Source organism: Mus musculus, chromosome 7, assembly GCF_000001635.26.
Source record: "Mus musculus strain C57BL/6J chromosome 7, GRCm38.p6 C57BL/6J".
Classification (NCBI taxonomy): Eukaryota; Metazoa; Chordata; class Mammalia; order Rodentia; family Muridae; genus Mus; species Mus musculus.
Genome location: NC_000073.6, coordinates 140,567,168 through 140,589,185, shown reverse-complemented (window position 1 = coordinate 140,589,185; position 22,018 = coordinate 140,567,168). Strand labels below are relative to the sequence as shown.

At 41.1% G+C, this 22,018-nt stretch overlaps 1 protein-coding gene across 1 annotated transcript; it reads right to left on the bottom strand.

Annotated features, from left to right (window-relative positions):
• Positions 1-14,098: 14,098 nt before the first annotated feature.
• Positions 14,099-15,031, bottom strand: Olfr538 (olfactory receptor 538). Its single transcript, NM_001011867.1, has one exon. It carries the CDS (start codon positions 15,029-15,031, stop codon positions 14,099-14,101), a length of 933 nt encoding a protein of 310 aa, NP_001011867.1.
• Between the last annotated feature and the right edge of the window lie 6,987 nt (positions 15,032-22,018).

The following is a 22,018-nucleotide window of genomic DNA, read 5'->3' as shown; positions in this document are numbered from 1 at the left end:
ATCTTCAGTAAGAAAAAAGCCACTATGGACCTAAGAATTCCTTACCCAGCCATCCTGGAGACTTGCTCCTTATCAGAAGAATATAAAACAGCAGAGAAAAATACTAAGAAACTGGGAAAGGGCACACTCCCTTCTAACAGAATTAATATTGAAGTTCCCAATATCCCTAGACTGTCCTCACTTCTGCCACCAATTGTTGTTCAACTCAGGATGGCAGGATGTTTCCCAGTGGAAGCAGTTATGTCCAAGAAGGGATCCCATATGCAGGGGCAGCTGTGATGACACTTACTAATGTAATCTGGGCCCAATCTAGGCTTCAAAGGACACCAGCCCAAAGGCAGAACCCAGGCACTATGATGGTAAAATTATCATGCAGTCAACACCTATACTTCACAGCCAGTATGTCTTCACCACTGCACATGCCCATGGTACTTTGTACCAGGAGCAGGATCTGCTGGCTTCCTCAGGAAAAGAGATAAAAAACAAAGAAGAGACCTCTGCCCTAGAAACAACTACTTCTCTGCAGGAAATGCGTGCTATTATCCATTATCCAAGACACCAAAAAAAGGATCCCATAACAAGCCTGAGGCAAGAGACTGGCTGGAACCACAGGAAAACAATAGCAGTCACATGGCCAGTGGGGCCACTGCAAACATTAGGCTCAACTTCAGTTCTCAACCTCCTGCCTGAGCCAGACCTACTATAGCATCTACACCAGTGTGGAAGAAAATTGGACCAGACAGCAGAACACCAAGACAGAGGACTGATGGTTCTTCCAGATGGACACCCCATCCTACCAGAGAGGCCATCCCTGCTCTCCCAAATCCATCAAAGTACACACCTGGGATTAACCAGTTTGAAATAGTTAATTATAAACAGGTACTTTCTACATCACCAGATGAAAGTTTGTAATTGAACAAATTATCCACTACTTTGCTATCTGCACCCAGGTAAACCCATGAAAAGAAAAATCATCGCCTATTAGTGGTCAGCAAAAGGAATTCAGTCCCAGGGAACACTGGGAGTTGGGCCTCACTGAAGTAGCTCTGACAAGATTTAACTGCCAATATTTGCTAGGTTTTGAAAATACTATTTCAAAATGAGTAGAAGCTCTTCTTCTCCAAAAAGCTCCAAAGTAATTACTAAATTGTTACTGATCTGTTGACCACCTCCACTTATACCTGCAAGGGAAGAGCACAGACTATTTCAATGTCTAAGTATGCCTTCCTCAAGTCCTTACAAGCATTGCAGCAGACTACCTGAGGCATCCAGACTCATCTCTCACCCCCACTGTCTGCTCCACCTTTGCCTGAATCAGCACACACTGAACCTGGGGACTTGGTGTAGGTCACTGCCTGTCTAGAAGAATCTTGAGATCTTCCTGAAATGTATCATATGCTGTGATCTTAACACTCATGGTCACTGAAGGAGCAGGAATCACAACTTACATTCATGATTTCCACCTAAAGATGGATATGACCAGCCAAGCAAAGTTATGAAAATGGAAAGTATCTGAGATCCTCAGAGCCCCCTAAACATGAGGCTCCTCCATACCTCAGACTTAAACTGACACTGGCGGTGGAAATCTTGACAGGTGTCTCTTACTTTTGGCCAGATGAAAATATTGAGATTCAGGATTGGGACTTGTCAAGGGAACCATGATCCTTTTATCCATGGTCAACTATTTAAAAATAATAATGAATATTTTTGATATGTCACCTCCTAGACTGTGTTTAGATTTGATCTATATGGTGTAAAGGAGACAGAGTCATTTCCAGTAAGTGATGGAAATGTACTAAGTGAAACTTTTTCTGTATATGTCCAGCTATGGGATGGCTCGTTGCCGTCAGCAGAAAGGGGATAATCACTGCTCTGCCCCAGATTGTGAGACAAAAGTTTATCCAAGAAGGACATACCAAGCATTTAGGATCTAGATCAGCAGTTCTCAACCTTCCTAATGCTGCCACCTTTAAGATCATTCTCAGCTTGTGGTAACCCTCAACCTAAAATTATTTTTGTTGTAAACTTCATAACTGAAAATTTGCTAGTGGTATAAATTATGATATACACATCAGATATTTCCAAAGGTCTTAAGCATTCAACCCCCAAAGGGGTCACTACCCACAGGTTGAGAACCACTTATCTAGTGCTCACATGTACATCAGTAAGTCTGAATACATTTGAGTAGGAACATGGTAGACTTGTACACTTGACCATGCTAGATGTGTAATAGCTGAACATCTAGAAACTGGAATACTCTATATGTCTGAAAATGCATGAACAGATTAAAATAGTGATAAATTTCTACAATGAAATATTTTCAGGTGTTAATAACTATAGAATCATGACATTTGAAAGAGAAAGGTAAATATCTCCCAGCCAAAAATTTTTCAATGGTGAATTGATGCATGATAAACTATCACAACACTGGCAGAGAAGTTTTGGGAGTAACCGACTACTATCTCGGTAGATTTAAGTTCCGCTTCATGAAACAGAACCCATGCCTGACACTGTTCATGCATCCAAGAACCTGAGACTAAATAGGCCATGGACCAAGGAGAGCACCAAACACTACAGTTCTGCTAGAGGTAAGTAGCAACAGAATGGCTCCTGATGAAATGTTGCTATACTCACAGATCAGTATCTCATCTAGGCATCGAAAAAGAAGCTTCCTGCTGCAGTACATAGGAACAAACATAGAAACACACAATTAAACAATGTGAAAATAGTGAGAGGCCATGAAATTCTCAGGGAAAATTTATTCTCACCAATGGAGCATGACTAGGTAAATAAACCTTACTAATGTGAAGGCCCATGAACATCAGTAGATGGCCAAGAGAAAAACTCAATGGTATTTCTTTTCTTTTTAAATTTAATTTTATTTGTAATTCGTTTTTTACACACCATATTCCATTCCCCGCCCCTCCCTCATCCACGCTCCGACTGTTCCATGTCCCATACCACCCCCCACCCCACCCTGTCTCCACCTAGATGTTCCCACCCCACACCCCACCTGACCTCTAAACTCCCTGGGGCCTCCAGTCTCTTGAGAGTTAGGTGCGCTCTGAGGCGGCACCATTTCCGGCTCCAGACAACCGGCCACCTTCCTGGTGAGAGCACAGGGGTCCACCCGGCCCGAGAGGCTTCTGCCTCACGTTCCGTGGGGGCCACCTTGGTTCCGGGACTCCGCGGTGGGCGGTCTGTGGGTGAGAGTGTGGAACACAGAGGCCAGCAGCTTCTGGAACAGGCGAGAGCCACAGAGCCTCTGAGGCGGCGCCATTTTCGGCTACAGACAACCTGCCACCTTCCTGGTCAGAGCACAGGTGTCCGCACAGCCCGGGAGGTTCTGCCTCACGTTCTGCGGGGGCCACCTTGATACTGGGACTCCGCAGTGGGCAGTCTGCAGGCCAAAGCAACACAGCTTCTGGGAAAGATCCTGTTTTGGGCCTTCATCTTCGGCCAGGAGGAGGTCCAAACACCAGATAACTGTGCACCTCCCTGAAAGAGGAGAGCTTGCCTGCAGAGACTGCTCTGACCACTGAAACTCAGGGAAGAGAGCTAGTCTCCCTGGTCTGCTGATATAGTGTAACAAAATCACCAGAGGAACAATCTCTAAACAGAGACAACTATAACAACTAACTCCAGAGATTACCAGATGGCGAAAGGTAAACGTAAGAATCTTACTAACAGAAACCAGGACTACTCACCATCATCAGAACCCAGCACTCCCACTTCGCCCAGTCCAGGGCACCCTAACACACCTGAAAAGCTAGACCTGGATCTAAAAGCATATCTCATGATGATGGTAGAGGACATCAAGAAGGACTTAAATAACTCACTTAAAGAAATACAGGAGAACACTGCTAAACAAGTAGAAGACATTAAAGAGGAAACACAAAAATCCCTTAAAGAATTACAGGAAAACATAACCAAACAGGTAGAAGACATTAAAGAGGAAACACAAAAATCCCTTAAAGAATTGCAGGAAAACACAACCAAACAGGTGATGGAATTGAATAAAACCATCCAAGACCTAAAAAGGGAAGTAGACACAATAAAGAAAACCCAAAGTGAGGCAACAGTGGAGATAGAAACACTAGGAAAGAAATCTGGAACCATAGATGCGAGCATCAGCAACAGAATACAAGAAATGGAAGAGAGAATCTCAGGTGCAGAAGATTCCATAGAGAACATCGGCACAACAATCAAAGAAAATGGAAAATGCAAAAAGATCCTAACTCAAAACATCCAGGAAATCCAGGACACAATGAGAAGACCGAACCTACGGATAATAGGAGTGGATGAGAATGAAGATTTTCAACTCAAAGGACCAGCAAACATCTTCAACAAGATTATTGAAGAAAACTTCCCAAATCTAAAGAAAGAGATACCCATGAACATACAAGAAGCCTACAGAACTCCAAATAGACTGGACCAGAAAAGAAATTCCTCCCAACACATAATAATCAGAACAACAAATGCACTAAATAAAGATAGAATACTAAAAGCAGTAAGGGAAAAAAGGTCAAGTAACATATAAAGGCAAGCCTATCAGAATTACACCAGATTTTTCACCGGAGACTATGAAAGCCAGAAGAGCCTGGACAGATGTTATACAGACACTAAGAGAACACAAATTCAAGCCCAGGCTACTATACCCAGTCAAACTCTCAATCACCATAGATGGAGAAACCAAAGTATTCCATGACAAAACTAAATTCACCCATTATCTCTCCACGAATCCAGCCCTTCAAAGGATAATAACAGAAAAAAACCAATACAAGGATGGGAACCACGCCCTAGAAAAAACAAGAAGGTAATCCCTCAACAAAACTAAAAGAAGACAGCCACAAGAACAGAATGCCAACTTTAACAACAAAAACAACAGGAAGCAACAATTTCTTTTCCTTAATATCTCTTAACATCAATGGTCTCAACTCCCCAATAAAAAGACATAGACTAACAGACTGGCTACACAAACAGGACCCAACATTCTGCTGCTTACAGGAAACCCATCTCAGGGAAAAAGACAGACACTACCTCAGAGTGAAAGGCTGGAAAACAATTTTCCAAGCAAATGGTCTGAAGAAACAAGCTGGAGTAGCCATTTTAATATCGGATAAAATCGACTTCCAACCCAAAGTTATTAAAAAAGACAAGGAGGGACACTTCATACTCATCAAAGGTAAAATCCTCCAAGAGGAACTCTCAATTCTGAATATGTATGCTCCAAATGCAAGGGCAGCCACATTCACTAAAGACACTTTAGTAAAGCTCAAAGCACACATTGCACCTCACACAATAATAGTGGGAGACTTTAACACACCACTTTCATCAATGGACAGATCGTGGAAACAGAAACTAAACAGGGACACAGTGAAACTAACAGAAGTTATGAAACAAATGGACCCGACAGATATCTACAGAACATTTTATCCTAAAACAAAAGGATATACCTTCTTCTCAGCACCTCACGGGACCTTCTCCAAAATTGACCATATAATTGGTCACAAAACAGGCCTCAACAGATACAAAAATATTGAAATTGTCCCATGTATCCTATCAGACCACCATGGCCTAAGACTGATCTTCAATAACAACATAAATAATGGAAAGCCAACATTCACGTGGAAACTGAACAACACTCTTCTCAATGATACCTTGGTCAAGGAAGGAATAAAGAAAGAAATTAAAGACTTTTTAGAGTTTAACGAAAATGAAGCCACAACATACCCAAACCTATGGGACACAATGAAAGCATTTCTAAGAGGGAAACTCATAGCTCTGAGTGCCTCCAAGAAGAAACGGGAGAGAGCACATACTAGCAGCTTGACAACACATCTAAAAGCTCTAGAAAAAAAGGAAGCAAATTCACCCAAGAGGAGTAGATGGCAGGAAATAATCAAACTCAGGGGTGAAATCAACCAAGTGGAAACAAGAACTATTCAAAGAACTAACCAAACGAGGAGTTGGTTCTTTGAAAACATCAACAAGATAGATAAACCCTTAGCTAGACTCACTAAAGGGCACAGGGACAAAATCCTAATTAACAAAATCAGAAATGAAAAGGGAGACATAACAACAGATCCTGAAGAAATCCAAAACACCATCAGATCCTTCTACAAAAGGCTATACTCAACAAATCTGGAAAACCTGGACGAAATGGACAAATTTCTGGACAGATACCAGGTACAAAAGTTGAATCAGGATCAAGTTGACCTTCTAAACAGTCCCATATCCCCTAAAGAAATAGAAGCAGTTATCAATAGTCTCCCAGCCAAAAAAAGCCCAGGACCAGACGGGTTTAGTGCAGAGTTCTATCAGACCTTCAAAGAAGATCTAATTCCAGTTCTGCACAAACTATTTCACAAAATAGAAGTAGAAGGTACTCTACCAAACTCATTTTATGAAGCCACTATTACTCTGATACCTAAACCACAGAAAGACCCAACAAAGATAGAGAACTTCAGACCAATTTCTCTTATGAATATCGATGCAAAAATCCTCAATAAAATTCTCGCTAACCGAATCCAAGAACACATTAAAGCAATCATCCATCCTGACCAAGTAGGTTTTATTCCAGGGATGCAGGAATGGTTTAATATACGAAAATCCATCAATGTAATCCATTATATAAACAAACTCAAAGACAAAAACCACATGATCATCTCGTTAGATGCAGAAAAATCATTTGACAAGATCCAACACCCATTCATGATAAAAGTTTTGGAAAGATCAGGAATTCAAGGCCCATACCTAAACATGATAAAAGCAATCTACAGCAAACCAGTAGCCAACATCAAAGTAAATGGTGAGAAGCTGGAAGCAATCCCACTAAAATCAGGGACTAGACAAGGCTGCCCACTTTCTCCCTACCTTTTCAACATAGTACTTGAAGTATTAGCCAGAGCAATTCGACAACAAAAGGAGATCAAGGGGATACAAATTGGAAAAGAGGAAGTCAAAATATCACTTTTTGCAGATGATATGATAGTATATATAAGAGACCCTAAAAATTCTACCAGAGAACTCCTAAACCTGATAAACAGCTTCGGTGAAGTAGCTGGATATAAAATATACTCAAACAAGTCAATGGCCTTTCTCTATACAAAGAATAAACAGGCTGAGAAAGAAATTGGGGAAACAACACCCTTCTCAATAGTCACAAATAATATAAAATATCTTGGCGTGACTCTAACTAAGGAAGTAAAAGATCGATATGATAAAAACTTCAAATCTCTGAAGAAAGAAATTAAAGAAGATCTCAGAATATGGAAAGATCTCCCATGCTCATGGATTGGCAGGATCAACATTGTAAAAATGGCTATCTTGCCAAAAGCAATCTACAGATTCAATGCAATCCCCATCAAAATTCCAACTCAATTCTTCAATGAATTAGAAGGAGCAATTTGCAAATTCATCTGGAATAACAAAAAACCTAGGATAGCAAAAAGTCTTCTCAAGGATAAAAGAACCTCTGGTGGAATCACCATGCCTGATCTAAAGCTTTACTACAGAGCAATTGTGATAAAAACTGCATGGTACTGGTATAGAGACAGACAAGTAGACCAATGGAATGGAATTGAAGACCCAGAAATGAACCCACACACCTATGGTCACTTGATCTTCGACAAGGGAGCTAAAACCATCCAGTGGAAGGAAGACAGCATCTTCAACAATTGGTGCTGGCACAACTGGTTGTTATCATGTAGAAGAATGTGAATCGATCCATTCTTATCTCCTTGTACTAAAGTCAAATCTAAGTGGATCAAGGAACTTCACATAAAACCAGAGACACTGAAACTTATAGAGGAGAAAGTGGGGAAAAGCCTTGAAGATATGGGCACAGGGGGAAAATTCCTGAACAGAACAGCAATGGCTTGTGCTATAAGATCGAGAATTGACAAATGGGACCTAATGAAACTCCAAAGTTTCTGCAAGGCAAAAGACACTGTCAATAAGACAAAAAGACCACCAACAGATTGGGAAAGGATCTTTACCTATCCTAAATCAGATAGGGGACTAATAGCCAACATATATAAAGAACTCAAGAAGGTGGACTTCAGAAAATCAAATAACCCCATTAAAAATGGGGCTCAGAACTGAACAAAGAATTCTCACCTGAGGAATACCGAATGGCAGAGAAGCATCTGAAAAAATGTTCAACATCCTTAATCATCAGGGAAATGCAAATCAAAACAACCCTGAGATTCCACCTCACACCAGTCAGAATGTCTAAGATCAAAAATTCAGGTGACAGTAGATGCTGGCGTGGATGTGGAGAAAGAGGAACACTCCTCCATTGTTGATGGGATTGCAGGCTTGTACAACCACTCTGGAAATCAGTCTGGCGGTTCCTCAGAAAATTGGACATAGTACTACCGGAGGATCCAGCAATACCTCTACTGGGCATATATCCAGAAGATGCCCCAACTGGTAAGAAGGACACATGCTCCACTATGTTCATAGCAGCCTTATTTATAATAGCCAGAAGCTGGAAAGAACCCAGATGCCCCTCAACAGAGGAATGGATGCAGAAAATGTGGTACATCTACACAATGGAGTACTACTCAGCTATTAAAAAGAATGAATTTATGAAATTCCTAGCCAAATGGATGGACCTGGAGGGCATCATCCTGAGTGAGGTAACACATTCACAAAGGAACTCACACAATATGTACTCACTGATAAGTGGATATTAGCCCAAAACCTAGGAGAGTTAGGTGCATCATCTCTGAATGAACACAGACCCAGAAGTCCTCTATTGTATAGTGTTGGGTGCCTCATATCAGCTGTCTGTTTGGTGGTCCAGTGTTTGAAAGATATCAGGAATCCAGATTAATTAAGACTGCTGGTTCTCCTACAGAATTGCCCTTCTCCTCAGCTTCTTTTTTGTTTGTTTGTTTTGGAATTTTATTACAATTCTAGGTATGTTGCTCAGTCACTTCACAGATTCCCAGGATCGAGACCTTAAAATATACAAGAAAACAAACAACCAAACACTACCTTTAGAAGCCATAGTTATATAAACTGCAAAACTGGGGGTAGGGACAAACTCAAGTAAGCACAAACTTTTATTGAGAAAATAAACTATTTAAACCAGAGCCATGTGTGTCTTTATGTGGCCACATCACTGCAAGGAGACAAGTCTTGGTTCTGCTTTGCACATCACCACAGTGGAGTTTTTCCAGACAGGCTGGATTCTGTGTCAGTTGCCTCAGTGAGATCTAGACAACAGGCCTTCCTATTTGAAGAACTCATAAGCTCCGTGAGCAGGAGTCATCCGGACGCCTCCATTTTCAGTTTATAGGGTTTAGCTTCCTCTGCCTTACTTTGAAACATTTTTTAATTTAGTGATGAAGCCTGGAAATCAATGAGATCTGTAAAAGTCATACTTCTTTATATCTCAGTTCATCCAGAGTTTCTTGAGGTTTTTATATTTGACTCAACAAGAAGCCTCTAATGCAATACACACTTGTAGCAGGAGCTATAAAAAGCATGCCCATTAGAGTTTGGTTAGGAGTTTAAAACAAGTTCATGTTATACTATTTTACTAATACCTATACTCCAATGATTTAATCAAAGATCCAGGAATTAGAATGGCCATTTTCATTGATTACATATCACATTAAGTGCTTATATTAGACTCTGCTAGTAGTCTCTTCAAGTAAGATTATCTTAAAAGGCTGTTTTTGATTCTTTGTTTGTAAATTATTATATTACTATTATAAAACAGATTTCAGATATGTATAATAATGAGTGTGGTGGTTAAAATGAGAAATGCCCCCATAGTCTCAGGTGTTTGAACCGTTACTCTCTTCTGAGTACCACTGTTTGTACAGATCGAGGTGACCCAGCTTTCCTGCAGAATATATACCACTGGGAGCAGACTCTCGGCTTCAAGCTTGTGGTTCAAGATGTGCTCTCTCAGATGTACCACTATTTCTCTGCCATTTACTGCCTTGCTTCCCTACCATGAGGAACACTTATTTCCCCAGGAAACATCATTGAAATAAGTTCTTCCTTCTTTTTTTTCATTTTTTTATTAGGTATTTTCTTCATTTACATTTCCAGTGCTATCCCAAAAGTCCCCCATACCCTCGCCCCCACTCCCCTACGCACCCACTCTCACTCTCCTCAGCTTCTTTCAGCCTTCCCTAGTCAACAACAGGGCTTAGCTGCTTCTGTCCATTGGGTGGGTGCAAATAACTGCGTCTGACTCTTTCAACTGTTTGTTGGGTCTTTCAGAAGGCAGTCATGATAGATTCCTTTTTGTGAGTTTTTCCATAGCCTCAGTAATAGTGTCAGGCCTTGGGACCTCCCCGTGAGCTGGATCCCACTTTGGGACTATCACTGGACCTTCTTATTGTCAGTCTCCTCTCCATTTCCATCCCTGTAATTCTTTCAGACAGAAACAATTATGGGTCAGAGGTGTGACTGTGGGATGGCAACCCCATCCCTCACTTGATGTCCTGTCTTCCTGCTGGAGGTGGACTCTATAAGTTCCCTCTCCCTATTTTCGACCATTTCATCAAAGGTCCCTCCCTATGAATCCTGGAGTCTCTCACCTCCCAGGTCTCTGGTGCATTCTAGGGTGTCCCCCCAACCTCCTATTTCCTGAGGTTGCATGTTTGCATTCTTTCTTCTGGCCCTCAGGGCTTCAGTCCTTTTCCCTCACCCACTACCAGATCAGGTTCCCCTCTACCCCCCACTGCCACACCCCACCCCATCCACTTTCCCTCCCATGTCCCTCATTTTCTCCCCACTTGTGATTGCTTTCTTCTCTCTCCTAAGTGGGACTAAGGCATCCTCCCTTGGACACTTCAGTTTGTTGAGGCTTTTGAATTCTGTGGACTGTATCTTGTGTATTCTGTATGAAAGGGTTTTTTTTTTGTTTGTGTGGTTTTGTTTTTTGGTTAATATTATTAGTGAGTACATACCATGCATGTCCTTTTAGGTCTGAGTTAGCTCACTCAGGATAATATTTTCTAGTTCCATCCATTTGCCTGCAAAAGTCAGGATGTCCTCATTCTTTTTTTCTTTTTAATATTTTTATTAGGTATTTTCCTCATTTACATTTCCAATGCTATTCCAAAAGTCCCCCATACCCTCCCCCTCCACACCTTACCCACCCACTCCCACTTTTTGGCCCTGGTGTTCCCCAGTACTGGGGCATATAAAGTTTGCATGACCAATGGGCCTCTCTTTCTAGTGATGGCCGACTAGGCCATCTTTTGATACATATGCATCTAGATACAAGAGCTCTGGGGTACTGGTTAGTTCATATTGTTGTTCCACCTATAGGATTGCGGATCCCTTTAGCTCTTTGGGTACTTTCTCTAGCTCCTCCATTGGGGACCCTGTGATCCATCCAATAGCTGACTGTGAGCATCCACTTCTGTGTTTGCTAGGCCCCTGCATAGTCTCATAAGAGACAGCCATATCAGGGTCCTTTCAGTAAAATCTTGCATGCAATGGTGTCAGCGTTTGGAAGCTGATTATGGGATGGATCCCCGGATATGGCAGTCTCTAGATGGTCCATCCTTTCGTCTCAGCTCCAAACATTGTTTCTGTACCTCCTTCCATGGGTGTTTTGTTCCCAATTCTAAGAAGGTGCAAAGTGTCCACATTTTGGTCTTCGTTCTTCTTCAGTTTAATGGGTTTACCAAATTGTATCTTATATCTTGGTTATTCTAAATTTCTGGGCTAATATCCACTCATCAGTGAGTACATATCATTTGAGTTCTTTTGTGATTGGGTTACCTCACTCAGGATGATACCCTCCAGGACCATCCATTTGCCTAGGAATTTCATGAATTCATTCTTTTTAATAGCTGAGTAGTACTCCATTGTGTAAATATACCACATTTTTTTTGTATCTATTCCTCTGTTGAGGGGCATCTGGGTTCTTTCCAGCTTCTGGCTATTATAAATAAGGCTTCTATGAATATAGTGGAGCATGTGTCCTTATTACAAGTTGGGATATCTTCCGGGTATATGCCCAGGAGAGTTATTGCTGGACCTTCAGGTAGTACTATATCCAATTTTCTGAGAAGCTGCCAAACTGATTTCCAGAGTGGTAAATCAAAACTCTAGAAGCTTATAATTAACCAGTCAGATTTATATATCCATAAATTCACAATTCACAAGATGCCCACATGTAGCCTCCCCTCCCCCAGCCTTAAGGTTTCCACTGTTTACACCTGGATGGAGCTTGCTGGCTCAATTTTTCTGCCACGCCCACTGCTGGAGCCCAGCTGCTTTGCTGTTCCTAAGCCATCACGTGTTCCCCTGCAACCTTACTCCAAATTTATTTGGCGGGAATGGGGCCCTCCCCCTCCTTCATGACTGAGTGTCAGAAATAAAAAATTGAGCTTTGATCAGAATCTGCCTGTCTTAGCTGCACCATTTTCTCTCGTCGCCTAGTCCCTCTTCTCTTCCAGGTTTCCAAAATGCCTTTCCAGGCTCGAACCCAGACCTGTGATCTGCTTTTCGGACACAACACTCACACAATAATTTCAGAGCCAGTTGATAATGATACAAGCTGCCCACCTAGATAAGACAAATTGTCCTGTAATTATCCATCCCTTATAAGATATTCATAGTTAACTGTGGCTATTTAAAGCCATGCAGAATCTGGATCATCTTTCTCTTTCTCCATTTCCCTTCTTCTTCCTTCCATTCTTCCTGTCCCTGTCCTGTCCTGCAACTCTTCATTCCAACTCCCTTTTCCCTGTCCAATCACAGGCTTCTTATTGTATTAATATTTAAATTAATTGGGGAAAATTCTGCTACATGGAACCATGGGACAAAATTAATATTTGGAAAAGGTATTTGGGTCACAAGGGTGAATTACTGTACCATACATGATTTACATCACAACTGCTGGCGTGGCATAGCATTTAGGAAGAATAAGGCAGTAGGCTGATGAAGAATGTGCATAGTCTGAAATGGTATGGCATCTCAGCATCAGCTGTTGCAGATGCTGCCCTTTCTCCACTATGTTGTCTTCTCATCAATATCTCAGCAGTGGGCACAGATGCACTTCTCCCTCCTCTCCCTCCTCCTCTTTCTTCCTTTCTGTTCTCATAGTGTTTTAGCCATGAGTGGTTGGTCAACACAAAATGCACTCTATCTTTTGTGCACGTTTTGGTATTATGCTCTTATTGGTTTTCATTTATTTTGCATGTTGGAGAGAGAGAGAGAGAGAGAGAGAGAGAGAGAGAGAGAGAATGAGAGAGAGAGAAAGAAACACAAATAGAGAGGGATGGAGAGGAACAGAAAGAGAATGAGAGATCGAGAGAGTGGTTGGATAGGTAGGTAGGATGAGGGGAGATTTGTGGGAGGGGAAAGAATATGATTAAATATGTAATATGGAAAAATTTGTCTATGATCCATTCTTTGTTGACTTTTATTTAAATATGAAGAAGGAGTTTGACTTTTCTGTGTAGACATTCATCTAGCTTCACCAAAACTCGTTGTTGGAAATAATTAATCTTTCCTGTGCTTTTGATATTTTCATTGTCATAAATGAGCTGGAATCACATGTGTGAGTTAAGTGATGAATAATAAACTTTATCTCTGTTACACTGGTTGCATCCCCACTCAAACCAGTTTCACTGGCTTTGATGTCCACAGCACAGCTGGGAGCTGTGAAATTACAAGCCTGAGTCACTCTATTCTTTATTCTTTCCAAGATATTGAGGCCATATTGGCCCCTCAAGTTTACTTATGAAATCTAGGTTGATGAGCTGTAGTTCTTAACCAAGGCTCTGTGGTATTCATAGGGTGGCACTAGATGAAAGACTATTTTTTGGCTATCACCAATGTCATCCACTGAATATCTTTCAGCCTAGGAACATGGAATCCCTATTTAAATAAACTTTACTTTTTAAATGATTTGTTCTTATCAGGAGATGAAGCTGGTGTTTTTATTTACAGTGACTTAAAGAAGTTACAGTGAGTAGAATTGTGCAGTCTTCTCATCAGACAGAGGTTTTCTAAAGCAACAATAGGGACACCCCGGCTCCATGAGGCTTCCCTTAGGAGAGCGTTTTGGGAACCATACAGCCCTGGAGAATAGACTACATATCTCTACTTAATTTGATAAAGAGGGCAAGAGTCTTCTCAGGGCAAGCTTGACATCCTTGTTCCTCAGTGTATAGATGAGGGGGTTGAGGGTTGGACTGAGGACTGAGTAAAAAAATGAGGTAAATTTGCTTCTTTCTGGGCTGTAGCTGGAAGCAGGACTGATATAGGCACAGAACAGAGATGAGTAGTACACAGAAACCACGATGAGGTGGGATGAGCAGGTAGAAAAGGCCTTCCTCTTGCCCTCAGCAGAACGCATGTGCAGGATGCTGGCAATGATGCAGCCATAGGATAGCAAGGTAAGTAAAAAATTGATGCCTCCATAAAAGGCATCTGCCACAAGAGTCATAACGCTATTTACATATGTAGGACTACAGGAGAGCAGGAGGAGTGGGGGAATCTCACAGAAGAAGTGGGTGATGACCTTTGGACCACAGAATGACAGCTGTGTCATCAGGCCAGTGTGTACAGATGCATTCACAGCACAGATGGACCATACAGCCACGGCCAGAGCTGCACACAGCTGTGGGCTCATTCTAGAGCTGTAGTGGAGGGGACAGCAGATGGCCACATAGCGGTCATAGGCCATAACTGTGAGCAGCAGCACTTCAGAGGATCCAGACCACAGAAGAAAGAAGAGCTGGGCCATGCATCCTTTGAAGGAGATGGTATTTTCTTCATACAGTAGACCAACCAGCGCCTTGGGCAGCACAGAGGAGGTACAGATAATATCCATGGTTGCTAAGTTGCATAGGAAAAAGTACATGGGACTGTGGAGCCCAGTGCTGGAGGTGATCAAAGCAATGATCACCATGTTACCCATTAAAGCCACTGTGTACAGGGACAGGAAACAGCCCATCAGGAACAGTCTTAGACTCGGGTGCTCTGAGAACCCTTGCAGCACAAACTCTGTCACTACTGTCTGGTTGGGACTGACCATTGTTGTGTGGAGTATCCAGTTCATAGAGGTGTGGATTGGCTTCTGAGAAAATATTATATTTAATTATACCAAAGTCTGATTTTGAAACGTGATCATCTCATAATTTTCTGCTGTCAGAAGGGGAAATAGTAAATGTATTTGTATCTGTGAAGGCTCTCTTCCCCTATTTTCTTACCATACCTGTTGGTATTTTGTTTACAGTTGAATTTTCAGCTAGGAATCTCTCCCTGTAGGTTTGGATCAACAAAAATATCTGTTCCTCTCCCATCCTTTTGTACATGTGAAATGAGTTTAGTATTCCTAGCTCAGTACCTGCCTGTGCTTTTCTTCTACATCACCTGAAAGCACTATGCTCTCCTGAAATCCTGGAAACAGTAGCCCGTCCTCCCACAGCTGGTATTCTCCATGCAATGGCAACTTTGAAGGAATAACACACTGAGATGACTCTTGCACTGTCCTTCATACCTGACCTATTGATGCTAAGTCACCTTTTTTTTCTCTAATATTTGGAAAAGTATTTCTCTTCTACCCACTGAAGCTTCTTTCTTTCTAATTTGTATCCTTCTTGATCTCTTTTAGTTGTTTTATTGCTCTAGCTAGTACTTCAAGCATTGTATTGAATAGATGGGGAGAGAGTGGGCAGACTTGCCCTGTCCTGGATTTTAGTGGAATTGTTTTAAGTTTCTCTCCATTTAATTTAATGTTGGCTACTGGCTTGTTGTATACTGCTTTTATTATGTATAGGTATGTGCCTTGTATCCCTGATCTCTCTAAGTCTTGTAACCTGAATGGGTGTTAGATTTTTGTCAAAAGGCCTTTTAAACATCTAATGAGATGATTATGTGTGTTTTTCTTTTTTCATTATTTTTTTATTTTTTTTTGTTTTTTCTTTCCATTTGTGTATATGTAGAATTATGTTGATGATTTTCATGTATTAAACCATCCCTGATCTCTGGAATGAAGCCTACTTGATCATGCTGGATCATGTTTTTGATGTGTTTCTGGGTTAGGTTTGGGAGCACTCTGTTATTTTTAGAGACAGGAGCCTAGCATAACTGTCCTCCAAGAGGCTCTACCTAGCAGTTGACTAAAACAGATTTAGATACTCACACCCAAACACTGGACAGAATTTGGGGGACCCTTATAGAAGAGTTGGAGGAAAGATTCAAGGCCCTGAAGGGGATTGGAACTCTACAGGAAGCTCAACAGAGTCAACTGACCTGACACTTGGGGGCTCTCAGAGACTGAGCCTCCAACCCAAGAGCATACACAGGCTGGACCTAGGCCCCTTGCACATATGTAGCAGATGTGCAGCTTGGTCTTCATGTGGGTTCTCCCAACAATTGAAGTGGGGCTGTCCCTAAAGCTGTTACTTTTCTGTGGAATATGCTCCCCTAACTGGGCTGCCTTGTCTGGTCTCAGTGGGAGAGCATGCACCTAGTCCTGCAGAGACTTTATGTGCTGGGGTAGGGGGAAACTCAAGGTGGGCCTCCACCCTCACAGAGGAGACGGGCAGGAGTGAGCAGGGAGGAACTCTCTGAGGGGAGACTGGGAGGGAGGCAGCAATTGGGATATACGGTAAATAAATAAACAAATTAATTAATTAAAAAGAAACCAACAAAAGAATTACAGTAAATACTTATCATTAATCTTTATAAAACTAGACTTCAAGTGGATCAAGACCTCAACCTAAGACCCAACAATCTGAAAATGAAAAAGGAGAAAACTTGTTGCCACTGGAAAGGTTTTTCTGAACAGAACCATGGTTCTATAGGCATTGAGATTAATAATTGACAAACAGGCTCACTTGTAACTGCAATGCTTCTGTAACTGCAATGCTTCAGCAAAGACTACCATCATTTGAGTTAAGAGCTATGCTAGAGAATGGCAAAATCTTTACAATTTAGACATTTGACAGAGTGTTAATATATAGAATATACAAATAATTAAAAGCTTTAAACAAGAAAATAAACAACCCAACTGACCTGGGGACCGGAACTAAACAGAGAATTTTCAAAAGATGTAACACAAATACTAGCATGACTGTCCTCTGAGAGGTCCAACAAGCAGCTGACTGAGACAGACACAGATACTTATACCCAACCACTGGACTGAAGTCGGGTCCCTTGAGGTTGACCGATAGACACATAGACAGCCGAAGACTGCCTGGTCTGGCATCAGTGGGAGAAGACACACCTAATCCTTGAGAGATTTGAGGCCTCAAGGAGTGGAGAGGCCTAGCAGGGTGAGGACATCCTCTTGGAGACAGGGGGGAGGAAGACTGAGATGAAGAACTGTGGGAGAGCAGATAGGGAGGTGGGCAATGGCTGGACTATAAAAAAATAAAAGTAATAAAAAATGTTCAACATGCTAAGTCATCAGAGAAATGCAATTTAAAACTTTTTTTTGGAGAATAAATGTTACTCCAGTCAGAATGAACAAGGGGAAAAAAAGACAGGCAATGCCAGCAAATATGTAGGGAAAAGAGAATACTTATTCAGTACTAGTGGGAGTGTAAACTGTTACAGCTACTGTGGAAATCAGTACGGTGGATCATTAAAGATGGAAACTGATATAGCACATACTTCAGGCATATCACTTTTAAGCATAAACCCAAAGGACTACATACCTTAATGAAGCATCACTTGTTCTTACCTGCTCATCGCTGCTCTATTCATAGTAGCCTGGAAATGGAAACGACATAAATGTTCATCATGTGATGAACAGGGAATGAATATGTGCTATTTACAAAATGGAACATCACTCAGCTGTTAAGACTAATACAATTATGAAGATTTAGGAAAATGAGTGGAGCTGGAAGCAATCATGCTGAAGTGGCCCTGACTCAGAAAAAGAAATATTCCCTGCTTTCTCTCACATGTAGCTATTACCTTTTAAGCTTTAGATATGTGTGCTTCATTTGGAATACTCACAGAGGATAGCATCTAGTAAGACAACATGTGGGGATAGAAGGGGAGATGTTATATAATGTTTCAGATATGGGAAGGACGTTATTAAATAAGACAAATGAAATAATGTGGAGGATTAGACAGAGGGTAGAAGAGATATTATGCAGAAGGTCATGTAACACTGAGAGCTTTTGAAATATCTCTATGGATATCTGCTGCAATAGAAGCTTCCTAAATATACTCATACACAGATATAAAAATATTCAAATGAGATTACTCTGTAATGGGGGTCAACAGCTCGGATAGACACCACATGCTACTAAATAAACCTCCTGTATCAGTAATAGATTAACACTTGAAGAGATGTTAATTTCTGGATACTGTTGACTCTCAGACATTACAAGCTCTTGCTGTTCCTCTTAGTTATATCCAAAATATGATGGTAAGATCCTATTGCCAGAGGATCTTACTTGGACAATCAATATGGAGAAATCAAGTAGGTACAGACATGCAAGCTTCACCACTACTTGCTTGATTTCACAGTTCTGAAAGATCTTGCGCAGACTTCTTCAGGAGAAAAAAAAATTACCAATCTCACCCAGTTTTGAACCTTATGAGCTACAGCAACAACCACAGGTTTGGCAAGACATGGCCACTGTCAGAAACCATCCCGTGAGAAAGTGAGCCCTTCACAATCTCCCTAACAGGCCAAATGGCCTCGTGCTAGAGCTGGTTATCACCCCCTTCCTCCCTATTCCTTTCTTTGCACCTAAGGCTGTAAAGCTGAATTATAGTCCCCTTTTCCCTATCTCTTCCTGAGTTCCCATGCCATCCAAGGACATGAGTTACGCCTGAGCCCAGCCTGACCCCCAAGGCTGTCAAGGAGGATCGATGTTCCAGAGATAAGATCCAGAGTGCCCACGGCCTGGCGCCTGACTTCGGCCCCCATGTTAGCAGATGCCCACTTCTTTATTCTTTGTATAATTCTCCCTCGACCTCTCCCATATTCTCCGCGATGTATGCTTTAAAAAGAAGGCACCTCAGCATAATAAACGAAACCTCAATAGGTACCCTTCCTGGTCTCCTATTCCTCTTTTTTCTTCCTTCGATCTCCTTCCAGGTTTGCCGTCCCCCTCACACCCACGAATAACTGAATCCCTCGGGACGGGATAGGCCACTGATTGGACAGTGACATGGGATAAGCAAACACTTTCTCATTGAATTTAAGATCCACTTCTCTAGATGGAACTCATACCTGGAACTGTTAACAAGACTAGGAGACTGTAGCAAGATCGACTAGGTATTTTTCAGGATATGAGGGTATGAGGAAAAGGTAGTATTCATGCACAATGGAATGTTATTCAACCAGAATAACATGATACCCTACAACAGATGGAAAATGGATGGGAATGGAGAATAATGTGTGAAGTAATACAAGCCAGGCACAGATAGAGATACCACATTTATCTCTCACATGTGGAAATTAGAAAACTCCATCTTAGTAGGATAATGATCAATAGACTTGATAATTGGCAAAGATGAAGAAATGCTAAAGGACAGAGGACAGTGAGTACCAAGTACATTCAGAAAGAAGAATAAGTTCCAGGGCTCTGCATAGTGGAGTGAAGACAACCCACAGTCATCTTTTACATATTTACAAATAACTAGAAGAGAGAAGCTCAAAACTAGAAGAGTCAGAGATGAAAAAGTAACCCTATCATAAACATTTGCTTAGAATATGTGTTAACATATTGAAACATCAACACAGTACTATCTTTTTTTTCCAAATAGTAACAAGGATTGACAGCATTCATGGCAGACTTATTCATATACCATTTCAGAAAGATTTATCACAGAATAGAAAGTTATAAACAGATTAAGATGTGAAAAATAACTCTTTACAATGAAGTTATATGCTTTCATGTCAAGAGAAATGCTCACAGAACCTGATCTATAACACAATATATATGTCTGTGTCACCACCAGGTTATTGTGACATGAGCAAGAATGTGTAGAGGAATTCTGGTTTCTTCAAAATGTCCTGCATCTTCATAGAACTGTCCTATCAGAAGGTAGCATTGTGTAAAAGACATTAGATGGTTAAAAGTATGGAAATATTTTTTTAAAGTGTACCTTGAAAATTATAAAGAAAGATTACCCACTTGCTAAGTTTCCTTTAATAAAAGCTTTCACATTCATTTTCAGAGCTGTTTAGTGTTAGAGCAAATGGAAGCTGTATTAAGGGTAATGGGAGCCACATCTCTTTCACTGAAGGGGGGCAATACCAATGAGAAAGGGAGAGTGTGGCATCTATGAAATTGAATCATTACTGGAGAAGTCACATGGAGACTCTCTTGTGAGCGCCATCATGCAATGCCTTTGTCACTCTATATATTCATGGCTATACCTACACGTATGCATTCCCTCTACCACTGAAAATCTTCAGAAGCTGAGCCTGAGCCAGGAGCAGAGCAGCTGAGGCTCCTCACCAGGGTCAGGGACTAGAATGTCTGCAAATACTGTGGTCAAGACAGCAAAAATGGCAGAGGAAGCATCTGCACCTCCAGCCCTATTAACACAGTACCCTCCCTATTATTTGGTCATTTTTCTTGATACTTATTTTTAGACAGCTGTAATTGGTTCTTTAAGTGACTCCCAGTCATGCCAACCCTGATTTGAAGCAAATAGGGCAAGTCTAACTCCAGGAGGCTGGACTGATGTTTTCAACTCAAGGTAAAGAGCATTTTCTATCCTTAGAACAACAGGTAAGAAACTCTCTTTTGTGGCATTTTCTACCAATCTCTATGGACAACAATGACCAAAAGGGGTACATTAAAAGTACTATCTAGACATCAATATGATTAATTTAAATTTGTTATTTTGATCTCATAATTTGTGGGAATACTGTGGGAGAATATATACGTCCAGTTATGACTGTAAGGCAAATATAACAGAAATTAACAAACTCTTTGATCATGATTAGAAACTAAACAATCTGCTGTTTATACAATGGAGCAGGAAACAAAATCTTTCAATCATATTCTGTTTTCGGATCTCTGACCCAGCACTCTTCATCAAACCCGGGATCCATTGAGAATGTAATCCTTTTGCATTTCTGTCCCTCTGTACTGATTTTAAAAAATGGGAACAAATGCCATTTTTAGAGAGATATCTTTTGCTTGGAGTACGATTATTAACCTGTGAAAGTCTTCACTCACCCGTCTCTGTCCCAGTGAATTGAAGTGACAGATGGCTCCCACACAGTGACCACTGTGCTGAGCACCGACTTTCTCTCCTGCAAGCTCCAAGTCTTTTGTTCTTTTGAAGCTCTGTCTTCCTTTGTGTTGAGTATCAATTGACCTTCACAAATTCCAGTGATTTTCTGATACCAGGGGCAGATGTTTGTCCTGGAACCTCTTGGGATAGAAATCCAACGAGAAATCTCTTAGGATCAATTAAAAAACACCTCTTAGCTCCATAAACCCCAAATCCCTGAAGACTGGTGTGGATGAGTGTGGTCAGAGGAGTCTCATAGGTAGGAGCACTTCCTCCTCCACACACATCTCCCAGAATCTCCTGGTATTCTCATGTTCTGTGCTGAAGGTCTCTCCATAGTATTTATTGACTCCTTTGAACTCGGCTGAGAGTATTTCATGTAAACTGGATATATGCAATGGATTTATTCTAAGTATGTTCTCTTTCTATGCTTCCCTTCCAAGCCTTCAATATATCTTCATGAATTAATATTCCTCCAGGATGTCCAGTCCATTCTGTTTGCTACATTTTAAATCCCTGAGAATATACACACAGGTAGCATTACACAGACAGAATAGGTATATTTGATGAATATAGATGAATCTGCACATATGCATTTAATAACTATTAATAAATAAAGCACAGCCATGAATTTAGAGAAGAGTGGGGAAAAATATATGGGAAGTTTTTTTTAGGTAGAAAGAGAGGACAGAAACATTAGACTCAAAATGTTTTCAGAAAGTTTTTCAAGAAAACTCTTTATTCAAAGTTTTATGTGTCATAAGATCTTTCATCAAGAAAAACCCAAGTAAGAACAATTTAA

Coding starts and splice junctions, on each gene's coding strand:
- Olfr538 (NM_001011867.1), bottom strand. CDS start 15,031: ATGGTCAGTCCCAACCAGACAGTAGTGACAGAGTTTGTGCTGCAAGGG.